The 27218-nt window shown below is 43.1% G+C and overlaps 3 protein-coding genes across 4 annotated transcripts in view; 2 read left to right on the top strand and 1 right to left on the bottom strand.

Annotated features, from left to right (window-relative positions):
- Nucleotides 1-7012, bottom strand: part of chchd7 (coiled-coil-helix-coiled-coil-helix domain containing 7) — a 36130-nt gene extending 29118 nt beyond the window's left edge. Inside the window, exon 1 of one of the 2 annotated variants that reach the window (XM_035998033.1) lies at nt 6992-7012. The gene's annotated coding sequence lies outside the window, so the exon portion shown is untranslated. Of the gene's footprint in view, nt 1-6459; nt 6481-6991 lie in introns of those variants that run through there. The other variant, XM_035998034.1, reaches the window with a different exon arrangement.
- Nucleotides 1-7524, top strand: part of plag1 (pleiomorphic adenoma gene 1) — a 21241-nt gene extending 13717 nt beyond the window's left edge. The window contains exons 2-3 of the mRNA XM_031307797.2: nt 4004-4360; nt 6250-7524. Coding sequence (XP_031163657.1) covers nt 4113-4360; nt 6250-7438 — 1437 coding nt within the window. The 5' untranslated portion in view covers nt 4004-4112 and the 3' untranslated portion in view covers nt 7439-7524. The remainder of the gene's footprint in view (nt 1-4003; nt 4361-6249) is intronic.
- Nucleotides 7484-24477, top strand: mos (v-mos Moloney murine sarcoma viral oncogene homolog). Its single transcript, XM_031307810.2, has 2 exons — nt 7484-7530; nt 23298-24477. Exon 2 carries the CDS (start codon nt 23319-23321, stop codon nt 24324-24326), a length of 1008 nt encoding a protein of 335 aa, XP_031163670.1. The 5' UTR covers nt 7484-7530; nt 23298-23318; the 3' UTR covers nt 24327-24477.
- The last annotated feature ends 2741 nt before the right edge of the window (nt 24478-27218 follow it).

Below are 27218 nucleotides of genomic sequence, written 5' to 3'. Positions count from 1 at the left end.
CCACTATGTGGTAAACGGGGTACCCCCATATACTGGTGCTAATCTGGACCACTATGTGGTAAACGGGGTACCCCCATATACTGGTGCTGATCTGTACCACTATGTGGTAAACGGGGTACCCCCATATACTGGTGCTGATCTGTACCACTATGTGGTAAACGGGGTATCCCCATATACTGGTGCTGATCTGTACCACTATGTGGTAAACAGGGTACCCCCATATACTGGTGCTGATCTCAAAGCTTTTAAAAGTCTGGATGCTAACCAGTTCTTTGTAGCTGGCTGGGTTACAGCTACACGATGCTACGCTAACGACGGGGGGAGGTACCTCATAATGGCAAAGATAAGACATCAATCTAGGGTTTATTTTGTATTAACATCTATTCTTTACTTAAGTAAAGATTTATATAACACGTAGCCCATGTTTTTAGAAGACATGGTCGGTCGTGGCTACCCACATACCGTTGTTCACTGGGTGTGCCAATGCAACTTCCTAGCTAATGGATGCCTGAACACATCCCAGCTCTGGGAAGTGCAGTCATTAATTATCTATCACACGTTAATCCATGCAGTAAATCACGGAGTGTATATGATCAGTAGTAACCACACATAACTGTAACATCTAGCCATCTTCTTATCTGTGATTATATTCGCTGTGTAGCCTATGTTTAGATTTGACTGGTGGATATTACGACGCGATGGGCAGCAGCTAGCGAGCAGTCCAAAGCTAGCTGCAGCTTTAACTCGTTTTTGAAGCTAGTTTCTGTGCCATGTCATCTTTAATTTAACCAATATTTTTTGTATGTGTGTTAAGTTAAATGATCAAGGGAACGGTTTTCTTTTTTGGATATGTAGCTAGGTCAGTGAATAACCGATGTTAGCTAGTTATGTTGGTCATCGTTGGGTTGGACCTGTTAGCAGGACAGCTGGTTAGCACGGCAGCTAGCTGGTTGAGGATCATTTTATTTATCACTCATTTAAAACAGAAAGACAATACATACACATGCTTGTGTTGGTGAGGATTACTCTGCAGATTGTGAATGTGAGAACACAAACACGAACGAAAACGTACGAGTTTAGCTTGCCGTCCATCTACAGCATAGCTCTTCCGCCGTCCGTCATGGCGTTCATAATTCGCGCGAGTGGAGCGTGACGTCACGTGCAAAGGGTCAATAAAATGGGTTTAAAGGTGCTCTAAGTGATGTCACACGTTTTTTAGGCTACAACATTTTTTGTCACATACAGCAAACATCTCCTCACTATCCGCTAGCTGCCTGTCCCCTGAACACACTGTAAAAAACATCTCCTCACTATCTGCTAGCTGCCTGTCTCCTGAACACACTGTAAAAAAAGCGGTCTCTGTAGACAGCCCAGGCTCCACAAACAGCAACAAAAACAAACTGCGCCAACCTGCACCACCAAACATAAACAGTGTTCCAGCCAATAACCGACAAGAAGGATTTGGGGGTGGGGGTTGGGGGGTTACTGCGCGGAGGGGAGGGGAAGGGGACGGGGTGAGGAGGAGGGAGGGGCGAGCTAGCCTCAGTTTTGTTTGACAATACTTTGAACGTCAACAAGAAATGACATCACCCAACATCACTTAGAGCACCTTTAAAATGAAACCAAGTGAAATTAATAACGAATAGGGGTGTGACGAGACACCCAGCTCACGAGACGGGACGAGACACGAGATTGGGTTCACGAGAACGAGACGAGATAAGATTGTAACACTATTTTAAAGAAAACTTCAATTAAGAAATCTGACTGGAATCTAAACTCAGAGAACCAAGGTTACAGCGTAACCAAGCATTTCATTGCAGCAGTAAACAAGGAAGTAGGCTGCTCTTGCATCGATTATTATTGATTATTGAAAGAGAGCGATCTGCGTGAGTCAGCGCCACGCTGAACTGCACGCTGCCGTCCATGACTGGTTATTGGGCCACCCCTGTGCCACCCCACTTAAAAAATCCTGGAATCACCCCTGCACATCATGACCACCAATATCAGGCAGCAACAGGTCCCACTCCTGACAACATCAGCATTGCAGCAGCTGCTTCACCCTTCTCCGCCTGCTGCCTCTCTCCCAACAGACTCCCAGAACGCCTTTCACCCGACTCACGTTCCACACTCCACGCCGCTGTCTTCAGTCAATAAATCCCCTTGCGAGATCGATAATGTTATCAAATACTTTTAATAACAATCTGAGCCTGCCTGTGGCAAAAACAATCACTTTTAGTGGACAAAAATCGAGGGTGCACTATTGCCCCATTGGGTTACATTGCCAGGGCTGTAGTACTTGAGTCCAGACTAAGAGCGAAAGCCTTTTTTGCCAAACTCTGTACGAACCGATGGGACCTTGAAGGGAATAAAGGCTTGGGAGCGTAGGCTGTGGCTGCAGTGCTTGTGTGACATGTAAGTGGATAAATACGTTGGCAGGATTTGTAGGAGAAGTTATACAAATGCAAAAAGACACGGGTGTGTATGAAGCAGAGCTGTAGTTCGGACTCAAGACGTTTTTCTATTGTATTGGACTCGTCTTGGACTCGTTGGTATTTGGACTTGTCTTGGACTCGGCCATTGGGCTCGCCAAATATTGTAGTTTGGTCTCGAGCGAGTCCAGCACTATATGCTTTTATTCTAAAGTTACTTAAGTTTACTACATTACACCGTGCCACGGGGCATCCCAGAAGTGTGCGTGAAGCGGCTCTCTGCTCCGCTAAAGGGCAGGAAGTGAAACAGCGAGAGCATCCAGTCAGTTTACCAAAATACACCCCCCAATATCGTTTATATGTCCTCTACAACACCACGGACGACAAGAGATTCATCTCAGAGGTGGAAAACATAATACGACATCACAGATATCAGGACAACACCAGAAAAGAGAAGGCGTGGAGTTTAACTGTAGGAGAGCTTGGAGTGGAAGGTAGATACTAGCTTAATAAACACCTGATTGTTCTGTAAAGTACTGGTAGAGACAATAAAATCTGTAAAACGGGCAGGCAAGACGCTCCGCTTCTGAGACGCTGCCAGTGTGGTATGGCACGTGGCGGAGGACGGAACAAAACCGGAATGCAGCTGCACAGACGCGCCCAGTGGAGAATGGCTGTCAATCTCTATTAGTCCTAGACTTGGACTTGTCTTGGACTCGACAAAGGTGGACTTGAATACAGCCCTGTACATTGCAGTCTGGTTTGCGGCAGCCGGTTACAGCCTTCTCACTCAACACTGGACCAATTTCAAAGATCTTTGATCACATCAGTCTATTAGACACAGATGCATGGAGGAAATGGTCCAGGTTAAAAAAAAACCGATATTACCCTTTAACAAAGCAGGCTCTCTTTTAACCCGGGTCAATCACCATGGTAACCTAACCTGCATGGAGCAGATTACCATGAGACGAGCCTGACAACAGTCTGACTGCTGACCAATCAGATCATGGAAATATGTCATGCCTACAGGATCCTGACAGGGACAAAAGTACTTACTTCAAAAGAATCCTTTTGTTGTTCCAGGCTTTCCATGTGTCTGAGTTTAAATCAGATAGTTTACCACACTGACGATTAACAGGAGTCCTGATGGTGTCGATGCTATTATTTCATCACTACAGCTGAGACTAATAGGAGCAGACTTTTTGATAATAACTGGAAATAAAACATATACCTGCTGTTTTTTTAATTAGAAATGAATAAACTTGCCGACGAATTTCCCCACAGGTATCATTTGAGCTCATGTCATACTAAGACCCTGACTTTCTGATTATATTGCTTGTAATTAAGAGCTCCTCGTGGGTCACATGGACGCTATGAGCTCAGGGCCAGATTAAGTTGAACTTGTTGTGTGAGATGGGCCTCAAATCCGTCGATTTATGACTTAGGTTTTAGTGTCTTAAGTACTGCTAGCAACTCAACAACCTGAAACTGAACCGTTCAGATAATCTTTTCTCTCTCTCTCTCTCTCTCTCTCTCTCTCTCTCTCTCTCTCTCTCTCTCTCGCTCTTTCTCAGGCCCCTGAGTCCGGGCGGTGTTGAGCACATGAAACTGGATAGAACAATTGCATCAGTACTAGTTGGGCACTGCGCCCCTGTCCATGTAGCTGCTCAGCCCTAGAGTGCCATGGCCACGGGAACCCAGGGCCACCGCGACCACCTCCTGGAGAGAACCAAGCTCGCGCCGCCCGCTGGGAGGCGCAGGAGAGCCGAGGGGAAGCCCAAGAAGAATTTCTCTTGCCAGGAGTGTCAGAAGGCTTTCAACAGTCTGGAGAAGTTGAAGGTGCACTCGTACTCTCACACAGGAGAAAGACCGTACCGCTGTTCCCACCCCGACTGCACCAAGGCTTTCGTCTCCAAATACAAGCTGCTACGGTACAGACACGCAGCAGGGCACAGCAGGCTGCAGCATGTTGCTTTTCTCTTTACACCTAAAGATACAGTGCTAAGCATATGTGAATACACCCATGCTAAAGTTGAGGTAAGAGGAATAAAATAATCATCTTTTGGAAAATGATATTAATGCCTTAATTTAAAAAATGAGGAAAAATTCAACCTTTAAGGACACCAATTTTCTTTGTGAATGAATAATGTATCATAAATAAATAAATGTTCTTCCTTAAAATACAGGGGGCATAAGTCAGTACACCCCTATGTTAAATTCCCATAGAGGCAGGCAGACTTTTATTTTGAAAGGTCAGTTATTTCATGGATCCAGGATACTATGCATCCTGATAAAGTTCCCTTGGCCCCCACATCATCACATACCCTTCACCATACCCCACATCATCACATACCCTTCACCGTACCCCCACATCATCACATACCCTTCACCATACCCCCACATCATCACATACCCTTCACCATACCCCCACATCATCACATACCCTTCACCATATCCCCACATCATCACATACCCTTCACCATACCCCCACATCATGACATACCTTTCACCATACCTAGAGATTGGCATGTGGTACTTTCCATAAAATCATCTCTCAATGCAAATCAGACCAGCTATTAGGCTAACTGAAATAAAACCATGCCAATCTGTAGGTATGGTGAAGGGTATGTGATGATGTGGGGTATGGTGAAGGGTATGTGATGATGTGGGGGTATGGTGAAGGGTATGTGATGATGTGGGGGTATGGTGAAGGGTATGTGATGATGTGGGGGTATGGTGAAGGGGATGTGATGATGTGGGGGTATGGTGAAGGGTATGTGATGATGTGGGGACCAAGGGAACTTTATCAGGATGCATAGTATCCTGGATCCATGAAATAACTGGCCTTTAAAAATAAACATCTACCTGCCTCTATGGGAATTTAACATAGGGGTGTACTGACTTATGCCCCCTGTATTTTAAGGAAGAACATTTATTTATTTACGATACATTATTCATTCACAGAGAAAATTGGTGTCCTTAAAGGTTGGATTTTTCCTCATATTTTTAATTAAGCCATTAAGATCAATTTCCAAAAGATGATTTTGTATTCCTCTTTTTAGTCAACTTTAACATGGGTGTATTCACTTATGCTTAGCACTGTATATAGATAGATAGATAGATAGATAGATAGATAGATAGATAGATAGATAGATAGATAGAGAGATAGATAGATAAAATAGAAGTATTCTAAACTAAGTTAAGCGCTGTAATGTGAACAGTCTATAGTGCAATAGAACGAAATCCGAGCAGCAGTTGCTGGTTGTATTTAGCTGCTACAGAGCTCCAGGACGCCGGCTACCAGCGGCAGTTGTTTAGGCGCCAATACGTGACTGTGAGCCGGCTGCAGGCACCTCCAGATGACGGTGCTTTCAGGGGCCGTGGAAGTGGAGTTTAGACAGAAAAAGTGAGCGTCATGCAGCGAAGACAGTGAAGTTTAGACACCAAAACGACTCGTTAAGTTTAGGAGAAACTTGAGAAAGATCGTGGTTGAAACACTCCCGAGGATAGAACGAGCGTTTCCTGGGTGAAAGGGTTTTGTTTTTTTACGCTGCACACAATCTGCTGGACTCACTGGTCTAAGTGGTTAATTTGCTCATTTGTTAAATGTCCGGTGCTATCGGGAGCCAGTGCGGCCGCAGCCGAGCAGGTCATAGTAACATAACGTAGTGCTCAGTAGTAATCAGAATGCTGTGTTGATGCATACTAGTTTAGTTTTTCTCTCCAGGTTTTGTGTTTATGTGTGATGTAACGCATGCCTACTACTTAAAACGTGATTGCAACAATTCTGAGTGCTTATAGAATGTGTCTGTGTTCCAAGGCATATGGCGACTCACTCGCCAGAAAAAAACCACAAGTGTTCATACTGTGAGAAAATGTTCCACCGCAAGGATCACTTAAAGAATCACCTGCACACTCACGACCCCTACAAGGAGGCATTCACTTGCCAGGAGTGCGGCAAGAGCTACAACACCAAGCTGGGCTTCAAGCGCCACCTCGCCCTCCACGCCGCCAACAGCGGAGACCTCACCTGCCAAGTGTGCCTGCAGCCGTTCCCCAGCACCGGGGTCCTTCTGGAGCACCTCAAAACACACGCTGGCAAGTCCTCCGGCGGGACCAAAGAGAAGAAGCACCGCTGTGAGCATTGCGAGCGGCGATTTTACACCCGTAAAGATGTGCGGCGCCACATGGTGGTGCACACTGGACGTAAGGACTTCCTCTGTCAGTATTGCGCCCAGCGCTTCGGCAGGAAGGACCACCTGACGCGTCACGTGAAGAAGAGTCACGCACGGGAGCTGCTAAGGGTCAAAACTGAGCCAGCTGATTCGCTGGAGCCCGTTGTCTACGATATGGTGTCCGGGGGCATCAAGGACGAGCTCCCGGGAATGCTGACAACGAGGCCACACCAGCTCAACATGTACGCGGGCCCCGTCCTGGACACAGAGCCCTTCCCCACCCCCACACACTCATTTTCTTTTAAGTACCCACTGGGCTCCAACTTTACCTCATACAGCGTCTCACAGGAGCGGGAGCAGAATCTAAAGGGAGAACTGGAGACCTACCTGATGGAGCTGCAGAGCAGCATGCCCTCCTCGTCCTCTGCAGCCCAGGAACCGCAACTCTCCTCCTCCAAATTGGAGCTGGAGCCTCAAGTGGGCGTGCTGGAGGAAGTGAGCGAGGGCGTGTCCCTGTCCAAAATGGCCACCCCGATGGCAGCAGGCGCCGCAGGCGACTCTCTGGCCTCATCCTCTTCCCTGATGGACTTCTCACAGCTTTTTAACTTCCTGCCACTCAACGGTCCCCCGTACAGCCAGGCAGGGGGCAGCAGCGGGGGGCAGGGCGTCGCCTATCCACCCAACGAAGATCCAGCTCCTCTGGTCCAGCTTCCCCCCCAGCCTCCCGAAGGCCCGGAGGCTGCAGAGAGTCCGCTTCAAAGGCTGCCCTCCTCCTTCATATCCAACCTGAGCACACCCACTACACTGCCCCGCTTCCACCAAGCTTTTCAGTGATCCAGTACGTGCTGGGCCTGGCATACACACACACACACACACACACACACACACACACACACACACACACACACACACACACACACACACACGTCGAGCTACACAACCACCCCCTCAGACAATGAAACAAGATGTTTGAAGATATTAGCACTTCTGTCCATTTCATATGACAACATGAGCATACATAAACACAAGGTGATCAGCACTGAAAGAAAGCACACACACACACACACACACACACACACACACACGCGTATAATAATAATGTGAACATGGCTTTGCTGTGTCAGTTTAAACATGATTAAGTCTTTTGGGAGTTTTCACATAGATGGATGCTAATAGTCATTGGATTGCAGTGACATTTTCTTTTCTTTACTTAACCCCCCCATGCTTTAGAATAGATTGGCCTTAGTAAGCAGATTTTGGGATGTATGTTACTGTTCGAACAGCACTTTGAACTTTGTGATTTCATCTGTCATCAGAGTTGACTGTTGTTTTACATCTTTCTTATTTGTTGTAGGGAACAAACTGTAGTTTTGGGATGTCTTTTGCCCATTTACATCTATTTAATACATCATATACCATTAATGACAGCTGACCATTTTCCAAAGCATACCAAATTTTGTGAGATTTGTTTTTGCAATGTTCCAGGCAGCTATTGTGTTTCATTCATTTCTAATCGGTATGGAAATCTATTTACTGGAGTCAGCTAATCCGTTACAGTGATCTTGTCTGCTTGTATTTTTGTCAGTACTATCACTGTAATGTATGCGCTTGCATTATGCAGTAACGTACACGGTCACCTTGTCAGCAGCAGCAGACCTAACGTTCACTGTGATGATTACACAACCCGATTTCAAGTCTCTGCAATAAGTAGTGAAATGATAGGAAAACAATGGCTTCCTGGAATTTGGGAAAACTCAATCCAAATATCTCAAACTCAAAGTAAAAAAGGCTAAAACATGCAAAACATCCATCTGGTCCTTTTGATCAAGCCATACCGCAGAAGTTCATTCACATGATTATAGACAAGAGTAGAAACTACTGAGCAACAGTATTACAGTTTCACTTTTCATTTTGGTAGTTGGTTGAATTTCTCATCAAGCTTTATCTTTATCTTAACTCCAACAGTGGGGACATTTTTATGAAAGCTGACGTGATGCGTCTTTGGAGTTAGTTTTCCCCTGAAACATTACTGTAGACTGTTCAGGGCGCTGACGCATCTCATCATTCAACCTGTTCTCACTCCCAACTCGTAAAATACTGACGCTTGGGCAGTGTCTCTCAGCGTCAGATACAATGCAAAAAGCCTTCAGCGTCTGTATGGGACACACCGGGCAGAGCAGCAGCTCCACTGCGCTATAAGATGATGTAGTATGAAGTAGGGATGCACCGAATCCAGATTTTTGGGGTTCGGCCAAATACCGAATCCACTGGTTAAGATTCTGCCGAATGCGAAACTGAATACCGAATCCTCCTCCCATCCTCAGTCCATGAACACAGTAAACACATTAATGAAGTCAACAACGTCCACAGCCTCTAAAATAGTTCAATGTAATAACTTAATGTTGAATTCACACGCTCTTTTCACATCGTAGGAAAGCACATCACTATCGCCAGATGAGTGACAATTTTGTTTGGCAAATTTTCACTAACCAGTATATGATGAAGGCATGTTGGGTGGGTGAAATTAGAAAGCTAACGTTAGCTAACGAGCAGCAGCCGGCCGTTCGGTCGCTCCGCTCCCACTGTAGGGAGACTCATTTTGCAGAGAGAACGGCTGACAGCCTGGGAGAGGCACTGTCTGGTTAACACAAGTTTTTAGCTGTGACTGTCCTTCCTTTGCCGTACCTGAAGTTGCTGCATTTTGGCTGCTGTCTGTAGATTCCTTCATGCACAACTCGTATTCTTCCGGATGTTTCATACCAGATGTTGTAACAGCGGTGATGTCTTGTATTTTTTAGGATCCTTGCCACCACGAGACAAATTGGCATTGCAAATTGAACATGTAGCTGGACTTGAATGGCCTTCTTTTGACTGAAAGTACTGCCAAACTACACTTTTTCTGCTCACGAGTTCCAATTTTACTTTCTCACAGCCTACTGCATTGAACACTCCACCTACGTTCTTGTCCCACGTGTCACTAACCCCACCCACCAACTTTTCCTAAACCCAACTGTCCTGTTATTGTGCCGCATGTCAGTTAAACGTACCCAGAGTGCCAAAAAGTGACGCCAAGAGTCCCGACCAAGCGTGTTTAGATATGACGCTAAAGGAGATGTTTAGCGTTAATAAAGGCCAAAGGCACCTGACCAAACATCTGTATGTTACGTGATGGGAGTGAGAATGTGAATGTGTTGCATCATTTCAATATGGAGATTATATGGATACCAAGGGCTGTCATTTTACAATTTCCCCCCTAAACACCCTATCCACACACACACACACACACAAAACCAGAAATTAGGCTCTGAATTGCGACACCCAAACACACGTAGCCATTCACTGTTGAGGAGCCTTACCCAGTCAGCTAGCTGAAAGGATCCCTGTCAACCCCCCAGTCCAGTTATCTTTACTGCAGGCTCAATGTGTCACTGCTGGTGGTTTTGAACATGGCTACTGAGCTGTTGCTTGTGTCATTGTGCCTTAAGTTAATAAAAACAGGTATTTTATCAAACGTCACACTCCTGACAAACTTCTAAGAAGTGTAGTTAGATGACCTTGTTTGCGACTGTTGGACTGAAACAAAAAAAAGTTAGTTATTGACCGGATGTGAAGATGCAGAAAGCTGATTTTACATCTGCAAGTCATTAAGTGTTTATGCGTGCTACCTAGTACAATTGTATTGTACAGTATGTATCATAAAAGCTCATTGCAAGGGTGGTATGCAAAAATTAACCATAAAAAATGCTAATTTTTTATCTACAAAAACGATTGGGATGGGTAGGAGTCCTAACGCTTTTCTTTTTAAAAAGGCAAGGGTCTCCATAGCTTAATTCATATTTTCACTGGACCTCCATCCTGGCCTGTCCTACCAGACTCTGGTCCATTTCATTTGTACAGAGAGTCTGGCCACTCTCCATTGACAAGTGTTAACTTCCATGAAGGTGGGTACTCTGTTGAAGTTTAAAACTATTGGATCTGCCCAGAGCCACTCTGGATCTGCCATGACCAATCGCTAACGTTTGGTTGTGACGTCGGATTAGCATCGCTAGCGTTAGCCTTAGCCAACTCCTTCACCACTAACGGAGTGAGCTGGAAAATCAAACTGTTCCCGAACCCCGTGGGGAGGGGGGCCACAACATCATGGCCACCAACACAACTCAGCAAAGATTGTTCTTGCTCGGCCTTTAACTTCTGGATATTCGGTAGCGTTGCCACAACAGACCGAATGGCTTCGCTCGCATCTTTCTAGCGCACGTCCTCAACGTCATCGTTCTCAGCCACTCCCTCTGTTCACTGATTGGACCGGTAAAGATTTGGCCGGAGAAAACCCAAGAATATACCGCAAACCCAGACGTAGTACTGAAGGGAAATGAAAATTGAGCGGAAGTACGTAGGAGGGCGGAGCCAGGCTACCGCCATACCCCCTTGACTAAAAAAAAAAAAAAAAAAAAAAACGCCCTCTGCCTAGCATCTCACAAATGATAAAGCATAAACAATCTAAGATGATGTACTCCAACTTAAACATTTCATATTTAAAGAAAACGTAGTTTCGACCAAGTGCACAATCAATATGCGCATTAAAAGTGAAGTTAGCATTTGCCAGATTAATGGCATTTTACCAAATATTCCAGCTGCTCATGAACCAAGAGCTACATATAGAATATAAGCAGAGATCGGCAAAATACGTACAAATCTCTGACACCCTACAGCCTGTCAGAATTGAGTATTCACCCAGACCATGGTATAACAGGCGTTAGAGGTGCAGAGTGTGAACAGAGGCACCACTCTCCCTATTACAAGTCAAATGCAGCATTAAAGTGATATTGAGGCTGATGTTTTAAGGTGAAACAGTTACATCATGTTGCTTTAACATTTTCAGATTGTATTTTTGCTCTTTTCTGCAGTCAGTCAGGGCTTCCTCCTCCAACCAAACCATCGAGCTTGTCTTAGGCTTTTTGTCAATTAAGAAATTTAGAGCAAAGTTGAAAGCTGTATGTAGCAGAGCTCCACCCAGCATGGCATTTACTGCTAATGAAACAGGTTGACGGTTGGTCTTGAGTAGTGAAGAGAAGCAATGAGCAGTAGCTGCATTTCATCTCAGATGGACAGTCAGTGCCTCAACCAGTCCACACAGACACAAACGCAACATTAAAGGGTAACTACTGTTTTTTTTCAACCTGGACCTTATTTCCAATGTTTTTGTGTCTAAGTGACTGATAGGAACAACAATCTTTGAAATTGATCCAGTATTTATTCTCATTCTCATTCTCTGTGTGAGAACATTATGGAAAGGATCCCTACAGAGATAGACCTTTAAAACCTCTTTGATACATTTCTGTTTAAGCAGAAACAGCTCTGAGGTTGCTAGAGCCAAACCCACCAGACTCCATTTAAAAAAACAATACTTTTAACGTGTATAGAGCCAACATATTTTCACATGTAAATCGGTAAACTGTGTGTTTATTTCAACCAAAACTAGAGTTGTGATGGTTGGAAAAGTGGAAAGACGACCCAAAATGGCTTTTCATAGTATTGTTTATTTACATGGAGTCTGATGGCTTTAGTGAACGCAATTTCGTGGATGTTTTTATGTTTAAAAAAAGGATCTTACTCTTTAACAGAAAGGTCGACCTCCTTAGAAATCCTTTCCATAATGTTGTCAGACAGTTAGAATATTAATCTGAGCCTATCAGCGGCAAAACGAGCACTTTTGTGAAGGTAAATACAAGATGGACAGTTGCCCTATTAACTTACATTGTAGCTTGTTTCTCAGCTGCCGACTGCAGCAATCTCTCTTTATACTGGACCAATGTCAAAGATTGTTGTTCCCATCAGTCACTTAGACACAAAAACATAGGAAAATAGGATCCTGGTTGAAAAAAATGGTAGTTACCCTTTAAGTCATGCACAGTTGCTTCACTGCTCAGTCATCAGTATGGTCACAATCATATTCAAATCATACATTGCAAGCAGAAGTTGTGCCTTATTTTAAATACAATACATATAATATAACATAGCTGTTTGCTGTGATTTAAATGTGGAACATATGGAAAAAATGGCTCAAATAATGGCTGCGTTGGAACAGATGCACATCATATTTTTATACATTGTTTCCCATAGGATAACCTTTCACACACAATCTCAACATTTCCAAAGATATATGCTGGAATCTTTGGATGGCCCTTGAAAACATGGAGTCTTGGGTTTGAATATTGGACTGTGTAAACATTATACAGCTTCAACGAAGTGTTGGATCAAGCAGATACAGAATACATCTGTGAAATAAGTGGGTCTATTGATTGGAAAATGTAGGTTCAGGAGATATTTTTGCAAACAAAATGTTGACAGAATCATAGTAAACAACAGTGAGCACTGATGCATCACTTTGACACGTCATCAGTTTGGGTTAGCCTCATTTGTGACTTCAGCGCCCCATATGTCACTCTGTCATCCGGTCACATAGCATTCCCTATGCAAACCTAAGCGGAAAAGCCAAAACTTTTATTTTTATTTTAAAAATTTCACCCTGGGCAAACGTCTCTCATTCTGGGTTGACAGTAAACATTTGTGAGGTCACAAAAATACCTTTAAAGATCACAAACCGGGCTATCTTTGGCTTAGTTGGCAGTCCTATTGCAGTTACTGTGTTTTCCAGCTGTTGCTAGTCATGGGGTTATGGGCCTGGTCTCACGTCTCATACAATTACCGTAATTACATCCATCACCGGGCAGCAAAGTAGAGCTGGGTATCGACTGAAACGTTTGTCTAGCACTGAATACCCTAATGTGTACTGAAAGCTGACATCAAAGCTGTTTCTTCTTTGACCCAATACTTCCTGATTTTAATCAAACTTTTGATTAAAACTGAGGGCAAATACACCTACTCTAGGTGCTGGCTACTTCCTACTTCCTGTAAATGGAAAAGATGCACACTTATAACTCTGTTTCTCAATTTCAGAGTTTTAAAAAAGTTCTCGTTTGGTTGCTATATGTTTGGATGACATTTGGCATTTATATTTGATCATGTGACCAAAATCCCATACTAAAAGGTAACTACTGTTTTTTTTCAACCTGGATCTTATTTTCCTATACTGTTGTGTCTAAGTGACTGATGGGAACAACAGTCTTTGACATTGGTCCAGTATTAAGCAAGATCGCTGGAGAAACAAGCTAGAATGTAAGTTAATAGGGCAATTGTCCAGCTTGTATTTACCTTCACAAAAGTGCTCGTTTTGCCACTGACAGACGCAGATTAATGTTTAAGTGTCTGACAACATTATGGAAAGGATTTCTAAGTAGGTCGACCTTTCTGTTAAAGAGTAAGATCCTTTTTTTAAACATAAAAACATCCACGAAATTGCGTTCGCTAAACCCACCAGACTCCATGTAAAAGTCGACAGAAACAAAATCAAACTATAAAAAGATGTTACAGGTCGTCTTTCCACTTTTCCAACCATCACAATTCGAGTTTTGGTTGAAATAAACACATAGTTTACTGATTTACATGTGAAAATATGTTCTGTACACGCTATAAGTATTGATTTTTAAATTGGAATCTGGTGGGTTTAGCGCTAGCGACCTCAGATCTGTTTCTGGTTAAACAGAAAGGTCTTAAAGAGGTTTTAAAGGTCTATATCTGTAGGGATCCTTTACATAATGTAGTCAGACACTTAGAATATTAATCTGAACCTTTCAGTGGCAAATAAAGCACTTTTAGTGGACTAAATTGATGACGCACATGTGCCCCATAGGGTTACATTGCAGCCCGGTCTGTGGCTACAGAGTTCACGCTTAATACTGGACCAATGTCAAAGATTGTTGTTCCTATCAGTCACTTACACACAAAAACTAAGGAAAATAGGATCCAGGTTGAAAAAAACGGTAGTTACCCTTTAAGTCACACTATGACAAGTGAACAAACGCCGTAAAAACTCAGCAAACTCAATGTTCTGATGAAGGCTGCGAGATGCTGTTTAAAGGGCAGCCCATACTCTAGTAAGGGGACCTTTAGTGTTCCCAAGGTTCCCAAGAATGACATACATGCTCAACATTTGAGTCCAGTTCTGCTTCTTTTGTAAAATGAAATCAAGGTTTTGTAGATAAACTTGGTTAATGTTTTGGTAGAAGTATCAAAACTCTGGTATCATGTTGACACATACTGAAAAATGTCAATTAATAACCCAGCCATATAACAACAACAAGGCAACTGAAGGATGAGAAGTCACAAAGGTTGTGCCAGATGTTATCTGATTTGTACTATTTCATGAAAGAATAATTACATATTTCATCTGCAAAATAGACATTATTTTGGACACTTTTAATACTTAAAATGTACAGCATGCACCTTTACCTTTTCCCCTCCACCACAGCAGTCAACAGATGGTGCATCTTGGTTCCATGAAATGTTTGATTCATATATAACCTAATAGTGTTATTATTTACCTCACATACTCATATTGTTTTTGTGCTCTGAAATTCAAAACATGATGATGAACTAGAAGTGTTAATTTCCCCCTTTCTCTTCCTGAATGAGACATGAATGGACACAATATTGTTCTGGGTTATGTGAAATATAGAGTTGAATGTGTAATATTTCAAAGCATTTATGGAAGTTTGCTATATATTTTGTATCTTGTGAAGGTTTGTTGTTTTTACAAGAGATGTTAGCAAGCTGCTTTTTTGTTGTTGTAATCATAGCACTTTTTTGTAAATTGAATGCCTTTATTTCCTCCCAATACCTTTTTGTTTAAAACCTTTATTACAAATGTATAGATGATATATTTAGCTCTTTTAGAGAACAATAACATGTAAATACAATATCAAATGTTTTATTTTTACAGGTACAATTTTGACAGTGTTTTTTCCTATCAAAGTGTCATTTTTGCTTTACTTGCACAAGTGTTCTGTGTATCTCATTGAGTTTTTTTTTTTTTTTTTTTTTAACAAACAATGTACCTTAAACACAGATTATTGTTGGCCTATTTCAGAAGGCCTTCTTTGACTCAACCGCTGGTTTAGGCGAGAGCACAACCAATAATGAAGCTTAACATGGACGATTTTATAGCACTTAATTATATCATCTTTTCATTAGTTGTTAAAAAGAAAAACATAAAGATATACTGTATGTTTAATAACTCCTATGGTGGTTTTGTCCTCCTCTATCATCCTTTGACCTCAGTGTGACATTATATGAAAAACATATTACTTGATTTCGTAGTGGTTTCTGCCTGAAAAGCTGTTGGATGAAAACCAATTTTTTTCCAATCAGCGAACTGCAGTCTGAGCTCGATGTATAACTCATACTGTATGGATTGTATAAAATAATCTAGGGATTTGATCTGGGGAGAATAAAAGAAAAAGATAAAAACTGTAGATCAAAGAGTTGAAAGAAAAAACAAAAAACTCTACATATTGGAGAAAGCAGATCCAGATTTGGAGTCTGGTATCTTAGTGCGTTCCATTTACCTCGGAACTCGGAGGCCGGAGCTGGGAATGACATCACACCCGAGTTGAATGCATTCCATTTACAAGTCAGATTTTTCATTGTGGGGTTAGCTCTAGCCATGTTAGCCATTGTTAGCAATACCAGTTGATAACAATCCATGACGCTGTTTTTTGTGCATACAAACAGCGTAACAACATGTCCACTTATAGAATATGGACAGGACTGTGTGTACGACAAATAAGACGGAAGTGCTAATAACTTTGTTACTACCACAGCTTTAAATTGACACTCGCCAACCCGCCAAATGTGGGCGAAAATTAACTTTGGCGGGTAACATTGTAAAGTTACTAGCCAATTTGGCCGTTGATGAATGACGCAAACAACACTGCGTCTGTTTGAAGCGGCCGGCTGCAGAAACCATGTGTCAGGTTGTAGGGTTAGTCTGTTTTCCGCCAAGAAATGTGGGCGGTGTTGTTTGCGTTTGGTTTGGAAACGTAATCTTTATCTGGCAACACTGCTTGTAGTAATCCTACATTTCCCATGAACACTTATGTCGTGACGCACTGTACAACCGTCGGCTACGTGCCTAGCGTGTGGTATCGACTACAAGCTCCACTGAAACGGAGAAGACGAACCGTAAAGTAAAGTTAGTTAGGGAGAAAACAAACACACGTGGCTGGTGGAAGATATGACTGGCTGGTAACTAATCTGCTAGCCATGTTGGCTGGCAAAGCAGTTCATTTGAAGCCTGAGTTAGTACAGCTTTCACAGCTGTTGATGCAGGGGGCAGCCATGTTCGATTTTGAGCCCGGGGCACTCGGAGGTTGTCCGACTTCCGAGCTCAGAAATCAGAGTTCAGCGGGGGGAGGGGGTGTTTCCGACTTTGACGTATACGTCTTCCGAGTGCCAATGGAACGCACTCAATCAGATTTAGTTCATCATTCTAAAGCTAAGCTAAACTGTGGGGGGGAATGTCTCCCACAGGTTCCCAGTGTGGTGACCATGGAGACAGGATATGCTCTTCAGTGAGAGGCCCAGACCTTTAGCAATTCATGTCAAACTTCTTGATAAGCTTCAGTGGTACCAGTGAACGTTTATTGAATGTGTATGTAAAAGAAACACTGCAATACTGCAATATATTTTTGGTATTGGATCAAGCTGCTAACATACTTCTAAAGCTCCTAAAAAAGGTGCTACAGACCTCTTTTCTAGTTCTTAAAATGTATCATTTGTAAATACAAAAGTATCCAGTTTAGCTAAACAGTTGGGAGCGTGTGCCTGGTTGTACTATATATAGCTACATATATTTTTTATTGTACTGTGACATTTGTAGTCTTTTTACAGACTTGCCTGTAATATCACAATGCCCCCCACCCTGTGTGTTGTGATATAATGGGATAACGGAGTCATTGCTCTGAGTGAAAGTCACTCGGCAGAGATGAAGACATCGGTGCTGACGCTGAGAAAAACGCGACTCCACGTGAGCTGAGGAAGTTCCGGAAAAAAACGGAGCGCAGTCTAGCCGTGTTGGTTTTGTTGCATTTTAACGATGCCATCCATGTGACAATGATGGACTCTGCTAATTCTCAATATTTTACTTCAAATCTATTTTACAAACTACTGTTGTATTTTTTATAAATATAGGGCAAAGTTATTCACATAAACATATATGTAAATAAGTAAATATATATACATATGTATATATATATATATATATATATATATATATATATATATATATATATATATATATATATATATATATGTTTACAGGTTGTGTGAAATAAAAATGAATGCTGCAGCTTTTATCTGTTGTTTTTATAAACATTGACATCATCCAAAGAGGCAGATTATTTATTGTCTGGCAGAATAACCTGATTTGATTTACATACCTTGCTGCTATGAGAGAGAAGAGCTGCAGTCGTCAACTCCAGTGTTTTTTTACACAATGTAATGAAAGTTCAATAAACATAAGAAGAAGGTTCCAACTGCAGGTCTGCCTGGTCATTCACTACGATTCTGTCTGCTTCTGTGTAACGCCGACCTTACACCAAACAGCCTTTCAAGGGATTCCACTGTCTCAGACTAATTTCCAATATCTGAATGAAATCCTGAGAGTCTTGCTAGAGTCGGGATGCTCCCGTCGTTTCCATCGTTTGGTGTAAGGTGTTTATAAAACTCCAGTCCCAGTCAGTCTTTTTCCCGTCTGGACGTTCAGACAAAATCAAACGTGTTTGATATTATCCTACGTTTTAAGTCATGGTAGTGAAATTAAATCATGTGAACATTGTCAACAACCAATGGGTGTGCTTCCTCCAGCACCAAACAGGAAGCAGCAAACAGCTAGAGTCAGTGTTGTTTATGGTTGCTATGGCGCCGTGCTAAGCTAAACGCTATAAAAGGGGAAAGTTGCTGATTTTCAACCCTTCTGAAGCGAGTCATCCAACGGGAGTTTAACCGGTGGATAAACACAGACCTCCGGGCACTGGAGATACATGTGCATGTATGGCAGAACAGAACATCTGCAGACTTTCCCTTTAAGTTACCAGCTAATGCTAGTGGTGTCCCCAACCTTTCTTTATCTAAGGGCTACTTCTAAAAAAACTGGTTGTGTGGCCAAGAGCTATTTGCATCACATCGCTTACATTTATTTACAAAACACACATAAGCTGAATGAAGTTAGGGTTTGTAAACGTATGAAATTTCAACACCTAAAGCTTTTTGAAAATCTTAACTTCACATCAAGGTTCATGACTATTTTACACTTTTTATGGGCCACATAGTTAGCTAGATCATTGAAAATATTACCATCAGGGTCCAAGAAAGCATTACCACTTTTCACTTATATGGCCCACAAAGCTAGCTACCTCACTTTTAATATTGTCGGAATTTTGTGTCTCAGTTTGTAGCGAGCTACTGGAAACCTGCTGGTGAGCTACTTGTTGGAGACCCCTGAACTAATGCTAGCAGTAGCTAGCTAGCTTGGTTATAGACTGGGTAAACCCAGCCCGATCTACCGGTGATTTGATTTCTCCCTGCAGCTCAGGCTGGAGACCTGTACGTTTATCTATCCTGCTTCTGTTACAAATCTGCGGGGACCAATCACAAACTGGCTTATCCACCTGGTGCGCTATTGGTGGGTTTAACACGATGACGATAGAGAAGCGACCAAGCAGCTTCTTGTTTACATTCAACATGGCGGCCACCGAAGCGCAGCAACCCGTTGATGCCGCTGTCGCTGCACGTCACCTGGATCGTTGGTCTGATTGGTTGAAGGAATATCCAATTGCGTACAGAGTCATTTGAACTATGCCCGTTGATCCCGCCTCTTGTGCAGAGAAAATACAGAGCAGACTCCCCAGACTAATGTTCAATCTTAAACGATTGAGCTTGGTCTGGTGATAGTCAGACTAGCTTGGTTATATTTTTCAAAACAAATCTAGATGTAGTCTTGCAATGTGTGACCCTGCAAGATCCCCAGACTTTACACGTTATGACAGTCTTTGACGTTAGATGTGAGATGATTGTCTTTAGATGTGAGACGGTGTCAGACTTTAGTCTGTTCAGAGTCTTTTAGGCTATGTTTAGACGGAAACGATCTGAAGAGAAAACGCAAAAGTGGCGTTGCGTTCTCACTTTTTATTCCGCGCTTCGACGAACGTTTTGGGGGGTAAAGTGTGTGAAATGTGATGTAGTATGCACACCGGGCGGCTAGGTGGTAGTGTGAAGCACTGCCACACAACTCCACAAAGTCCACGCGCCTGCGTAGAACCTTCCTTCTACTTCTCTCCCTCTCCTCCTCTCTCCCTCTCCTCTGCCTAGTAGCGCAAAACCAAAACATGGCGAAGCGAACAACAAAAGCTGACAATTTTGTCTGGACAGAAGAGGAGGTGGAGTTATTGCTCCAAACAACCTTAGATTACAAAGCTACAAAGGCACAACAGGACGTGGACTGGGAGTCCTGCCAGTCAAAATATATAGACATATGGACCCAATTTCTTCAGCAGTATCCTGTACCTGGAGGGATGTCATATCCACACCAGAAAGACGCTATCTGTAAAAGTCAGATATCATCAAAGCTGAAAGCCATCCGGACCAAGTATAGGCAGGCTGTGGATACTCAACAGCGGAGTGGCCATGGGTGAGTAATCACTCTATATTTTGATTTATGTAACGAAATATGGGGAGCCACCGTGGGCAGATTGGAGCAGACTTTTGCATTTTTACCCTAGATGGGAACGCCACGGTGGAGTGTTTTTAAGATTTCCACTCTGGAGAGTGGTTTCACCTTTTTGCATTTTTAAGCCCCAAAAAACGCTGCCACCATGTAAACGAAAGGCACATCTGATAAAATATGTTGTCGTTTTCACCCGCGAGCGTTGTCGTGTAAACAGGGCCTAAGTGGATGGTAGGCATAAGTCGTGGTCCTTTTCAATCCTGTTCGTATCAGCCCACATGGAATCACTTCAAAGTCTGGGTAAAGCAAAGTCAGTGATCTTCTTATAATTATTTTCCAGCCACTCAATAAAAAAAGACTCTCAGGGACACTTTTTCACTTTGATTTTACATTTTTCCTTTTTATTGCCCAATTTAAATTTCTTTACTTTTTCTACACCGTTTGGTTTCGCCTTACTTTTGCGATATTTAAAAATCTATTGTATATATTACTTATCTTTATTGCACAATGGGTCAGAGAGAATGATATTTCAGGAATGAGTTCCAGTGAACATGATGTGCAGCAGGGGAGATTTTAGCCCTTTTTTAGGGGTGCTGAGGCACCCTTAAACTTGATCCCGGCACCCCTAAAATATAATTTTAAACAAAAACAAACAAAAAAAGTCTGTGTTTTGACGAGCTCCCGCAAGATCAGTTTTTGAGCCACAGCGGAGATTCTGCTATCAGTTAAAACTGCACATCCAGCTGAACAGGTTTGTGTCAACCAAGTTAAGCACGTTAGGAAGTGGTGGTAACATGGCAAAAAAAACCTCGAAAAAGGCGACAAAAACTCTGAAAAAGCATGGGATATCCCCAAGACAGAGGTATCCAATACTGTAATGGCTAAACACTTCACTGAAGAATATTATTTGTTTTCCAGGAAATTTTGATTTACACACATTGAGCCCGCACTACCCACAGTCAAACAGTTGAGCTGAAAAGGGAGTGCAAATAGTGAACCGACTGCTGTAAAAGGCTACAGAAAGCAAGAAGGACCCTTACTTTGCTATTCTGAATTACAGAGTGGAACCGCTGGAGCAGGGGTGTCAAACTCCTTTTCTCTAAAAGGCCACACGGGAAAAAGAGAATCACATCACGTTTATTTACATGCTTTTGTATCATTGAAAAAGTCAAATATCTGACTGTATGCGCTTTTTTTTTTTATTGTAGCTTTTCGTCATTTTTTATGTTTCTTCCAACTTTTTGTGGCTTTCTCAGACATTTGTCACTTCTTTTTTTTTATGTTGCTCTTTCTGACGCTTTTTGTCAAAATAAAGCCCTACAAAAGTCTGCTAAAAAGTTCCTTAGCCATCATAAAATTTAGCAAATCAAGCAAAAACAATGATAACATTGCTGTTTCACAGCCTCAATATGAAAACTCTCTGCTTTGAGTCTCAAAGTCGGCAAATCTGCCAAATTCTGCTTTGAATGTCATGTAATTGCAGTTTAAAAAAACCACTTTCCCGTGTTTTTGGTTTGACGCACAACTAGGCAGGCCAAAATCGATAACCTAAATTTATATATACGGGCCGGATCTGAATCTGCAAGGGGCCGGATTTAGCCCAGGGGCCTTGGGTTTGACACGTGCGCTAGAGTATGGGAGATCGCCAGCAGAACTACTGATGAACAGGAAACTGTTAGTGTCTTCCATTAACAGAACATCTAACTCAATTTCACTAAGGGCCACATGGGAAATGAAAATCCCATCAAGAGCCAGACATGTTCAGTTTAATAACATGCTTTTATTTTGGAAAAAGTCCAATATCTTTGACTGCATTATTTATTACATGTTTCATATAGTCTTCTCACTTACAGTTTGGCCGACAAAGCCCTAAAAACGTCTGCAAAACACTTCCTTTGCGATCGCAGAATTTAGCAAATCCAGCAAAACAAAGATTTCATTTTTAAAAGCAGGCTGCCACACAGCCGGCTCACAGCCTGAATGTGCAAAATCTCTGCTTTTGGGGGAATTTCTGACTCTCAAAGTCAGCAAATCTGCCAAATTCTGCTTTGACTGTCGCGTAATTACAGTTTGAAAACAGTTACCGTCTGTTTGGTTTAGCGCACAACTAGGCGGCCCAAAATTTAAATAAAGCTAGGAGTGATTAAAGAGAATGCATAATGTATAACGTGTAAATCCTCTTTTACTTAGCCAATGTTCACTTTACAGGTTCAGTGTTATCCAATCATCTCAGCAATCCAGCTACTTTTACTTTTAATACTTTAAGTACATTCTCCTGATGATACTCACATACTTTTACTTGAGTAACGTTTTCAATGCAGGACTTTTACTTGTAACCGAGTATTTTTTTTAGTGTGGTATTAGTACTTTTACTTAAGTAAAGGATCTGAATACTTCTTTCACCGCTGCAAAAGTGTAACACAGTTAGCCGTGAACAGACTGACAGATGATGTTATCATCCCCATCTTACACTGAAGTTGGGTTTAGAATGTGATCATCTGTTCCTTGCATGCTGGGAAAAAAAGTCTCAGTGAAAACGACTGAACAGGACAAACACAAGCTCTGAGCTGGTTTACATGTTTCTCAGTGGTGCTCCCTACTCCTCCCCCCCCCATGCTAAGTCCAATTTGTCAGTGTACACTTCCTAAACTGTAAAATGCACAAAGTTGTCTGATAGGTTGAATATTAAAAGCCTGCATGTTTTATTTCCAACTATCATTGTCTAGTTGCTAATTAGGTAGCATGTGGCAGTGCACACACGTGGTAGTTACTTTTGACACACATAGGCTAAATATTAGTGTGCTTTACTATCACAGAATGTAAAAAAAAAGTGTCTCGTTTTACAACGCCCTCCCCTCCTGCAGAAAGTGTAAACTGAGTTGAACCATCGGGATGAACTTGTTGAACCCAAACAGAAAGCATTACATACTCCTCAACACTAAGTGGCGGTGTGGCTAGATGGTTTGGTGTGTGTGTGTGTGTGTGTGTGTGTTTTGAAAAGCTTTGAGACTGCAGAGCTGCTAATCAGTCCGCAGCAGACTTCAGGCTGCGCGTACACACAAACAAACGCAGAAACAGTCTCCACCACGCACGATGCCTTCTCCGATCCCCATAACCCGCCTGCTGCCTAACCAGTCCCTGGACCTCGGGACCTGTAGCAGCCCGCTGGCCAAATACTCCTTCGGCAACACCTTACAAGTCCCCGCTCAGCGGCCCCACGGCAAGGTTGCCAGCCGGCTCTGGTCCACTGTGATTCACTGGAAGGAGCTGCGCTCCGTGGAGCCTGTGGGCTCCGGAGGCTTCGGCTCCGTCTACAAGGCGGAGTACCTCGGGGACACCGTCGCGCTGAAGAGAGTCAAGAAGTGCACCAAGAACAAGCTGGCGTCCCGGCAGAGCTTCTGGGCCGAGCTGAACGCGGCACACCTGCGCCAGGGCAACATTGTGCGCGTCATCGCGGCGACCACCTGCGTGCCGGTGGATTTTGGAGATGAAAGCAGCATCGGGACGATAGTGATGGAGTTCGTGGGCAACAGAAATCTGCAGCAGATAATTTACGGATGCGCGGAGCCGCTGGGGGAGGACCGGTGGCTCAGGTACTCCGCAGACATTGCACGCGGTTTGCGCTTTCTGCACTCCCACGGCGTTGTGCATCTGGACATAAAGCCAGCCAACGTGTTGGTGTCCAGTGAAGACGTGTGCAAAATCTGCGATTTCGGCTGTTCCGTGAAGCTGGACTATGGGTGCGAAGAGAGCGCTATCAGCCCCCACGTGAGCCACGTAGGCGGCACGTACACGCACAGAGCCCCGGAGCTGCTGAAAGGCGAGGGGCTGTCTCCCAAAGCGGACATCTTCTCTTTCGGGATCACCTTGTGGCAGCTGATCACCAGGGAGCAGCCGTACACCGGCGACAGGCAGCACGTGCTCTACGCGGTGGTGGCGCACAACCTGCGGCCGTCCGTCCAGGACCAACCGGTGTTTGGGACCGAGCGGGGGAGGCTGTGTAGGACTCTGCTGGGCCGGTGCTGGAGCGGAGACGGCCGCTGCAGACCCAGCGCCCAGGAGCTGGTGCCTCGCCTGGAGCAGCTGCGCTCCAACGTATGACTTTATTATTTTATGTAACTGGTGCACAGATGTGCGTTTCATAAAAATGGGACATGTTCTAGGAACATTTTAGAAGGCATGTGTCAGCACAGGAGGAAGCGTGGACTACCCATTTTCTTATGGTCACCATAGGCTTATGCCGAACCCGGTTTAAAACTTGCAGAACACACAACAAAACACTTCTTGTAATAGAAACAGCTTTGAAAAAGTGTAATGCTGAACCTAGTTTAAAAAAAGCAAACAATTAAGTGCCTTCTTGTTTTATGGCGAACATAGAATGCACCTCATCATTTTAATTCATAGACTACCATAAGATGATATAATTGTTCAGTTCGGCACATGCAGAACCCACGCCAAAACACTTGTTGTAATAGAAAACAGCTTTGAAAGAGTTTTCCAACCCTCACTCCATCTGGATTCATGCATTTTGGTTGTATACTAGTCTCAAGTAAAAGGTATTGTGCATCAGTGTGAAGAATGAAGAATAGACACTGTACAGTTGTTTTCTTAGCAGTATCACGCAATTGTGTCGCAAAGAAAGGCATCTTTAAAAAGTCCTATATTTGAGTGGAATTTGGTGCAAAGTCCTCTGAAACCAAGTCTCTACACCTCTACAGGTTACTATTCATTAATTCTCACTTTTAGTTTTAAAGTATCACTTAATACAAGACAGTCTACACACAGGCTGATGTATTTGCACAATTTTTTCCAATGCAGATTTGCTATTAGTGTTGAAAAAAATGCAGATACTCCTTTAGTATAAAGAAAACAAACTTTGACTTAAGGAGTTGGATGGATGGATGGATAGATGTCGTTATTTCAACTCAATGGCAGAAGTTCTTCACTTTTTGAAAGGAAATAGATATTTTAACCCCCCCCCCCCCCCTTCTAGATTTACTGTTGGTTAAAGTGTACACATTTCCATCCCACTATATTACAGGTCCCTCTAAATAAAAACCAGTTTTAAAGTTTTACTCCTGCACTGATGACACATCATTGTCGTTTCAGTTGACAACTCAAACCATCCACATTTACTGTCAGAGTTCTAACCGACTTTGTTTTAGCCATTTTTCTTAAACTATGGAATCCAAAATGTGTTGTGAATCGAGTTTTATTTGCCACGATGAGATTGTAATGTGAGATTTAAGTGTGATTAGGTTCATTAAAATTATTTTTATACAATGTATTTGGCGCCTCAGCTCTTCTTCTCATCATGTTCACAGGTCAGCGGTATGGGCTAACACGTACAGGTCAGACAGACAAACGCAGCACCCATTTAATTCAGAGTTTCTTACCTGAAGTGCATTCAGACTTTGGGAGGAAACATGAGAATTCCACTCAGCAAGAACACAGCTGGTAAGGTGTGTTCAAACCCAGGACCGTCTGGCGTTTAGATGGCTCTTTGTGCTTGGGGCCTGTTCCAAGAAGCAGTTTTACAGAGCTATTTGAAACAACTTCGCAGAGAAAAACTAAGAGCCCTGTCTAATCTAGAACATAGACATACAGTAGATACTTATTAGGTTATGTTTCAAAACATTGGGGGGGGGCACTAATAACCGGAGGATTTTGGGGATCATCACCCTGATGATTTTGAGTGTCAAACACTTAAATTTCCTGCATTCTGGTGAATTTGAATACAACAATTTATGTTGCAAATGTCTTTTATTTATGTAAAGGAAATAATTATTCTCCTGTATTGTTCAAAACTTTCTGCATTTCCAAAACATCACCACGTGATTCGGGATGTTTTTAAAGAATCGTACTGTACATCTCAACAGTCAACAACCAATCTATTGGAGAATGAGACCTTGTTAAAGCCATAAGCTCCGAAATTTAAATCTACATAAAAGGCATTTAAAATCACAAGAAATCACATCAGTTTGTCACTGTCCTGTTGTGTTCTTTTTCTAAATCTTGTGTATACTATTGTAATCTGTTTCTGTCTGTAACTGATGTTGTGTTTTGTCCCAAACAGGTCTCTCTTGAGAATGAGACCAGGGGGCTGTTTCACAAAACCAAGATAAGGGATTAAGCCAGAATATTCCAGTTATCCTGGATGGATTTAGCCTTGACTTGGTTGCACAAAAGCAGAGGCACCTAAATTACCATGGAGATGTATTCTGTGCAGCTAGCCTGCTCCTGACCAGGCTAACAGCCAGGATTAATAATCCTGGAACCTTTTCTGATCACTCAGCAGTGGTTTTACCTTATTATTAATAGCCTGCATTAAAATACAATGCAGACCTCACAGTCTGTTAAAGAAAGCCGTGAACGCGCATCTATCCAAATGACTTCATCCTGACTCCACCTAGTCTCTCCTCCTCAGCCTGACTCCACCTAGTCTCTCCTCCTCAGCCTGACTCCACCTAGTCTCTCCTCCTCAGCCTGACTCGACCTAGTCTCTCCTCCTCAGCCCGACTCCACCTAGTCTCTCCTCCTCAGTCTGACTCGACCTAGTCTCTCCTCCTCAGCCTGACTCGACCTAGTCTCTCCTCCTCAGCCCGGCTCGAACAAGTCTCTTCTCCTCAGTCTGACTCCACCTAGTCTCTCCTCCTCAGCCCGACTCCACCTAGTCTCTCCTCCTCAGCCCGGCTCAAACTAGTCTCTTCTCCTCAGCCTGACTCCACCTAGTCTCTCCTCCTCAGCCCGACTCGATCTAGTCTCTCCTCCTCAGTCTGACTCGATCTAGTCTCTCCTCCTCAGTCTGACTCCACCTAGTCTCTCCTCCTCAGCCCGGCTCGAACTAGTCTCTCCTCCTCAGTCTGACTCCACCTAGTCTCTCCTCCTCAGCCCGACTCGATCTAGTCTCTCCTCCTCAGCCCGACTCCACCTAGTCTCTCCTCCTCAGCCTGACTCGATCTAGTCTCTCCTCCTCAGCCTGACTCCACCTAG

The sequence above is a fragment of the Sander lucioperca genome, chromosome 23 (genome assembly GCF_008315115.2).
Source record: "Sander lucioperca isolate FBNREF2018 chromosome 23, SLUC_FBN_1.2, whole genome shotgun sequence".
Classification (NCBI taxonomy): Eukaryota; Metazoa; Chordata; class Actinopteri; order Perciformes; family Percidae; genus Sander; species Sander lucioperca.
Note: the sequence above shows the minus strand (reverse complement) of the source record. Positions and strands in the feature narration are given on the sequence as shown.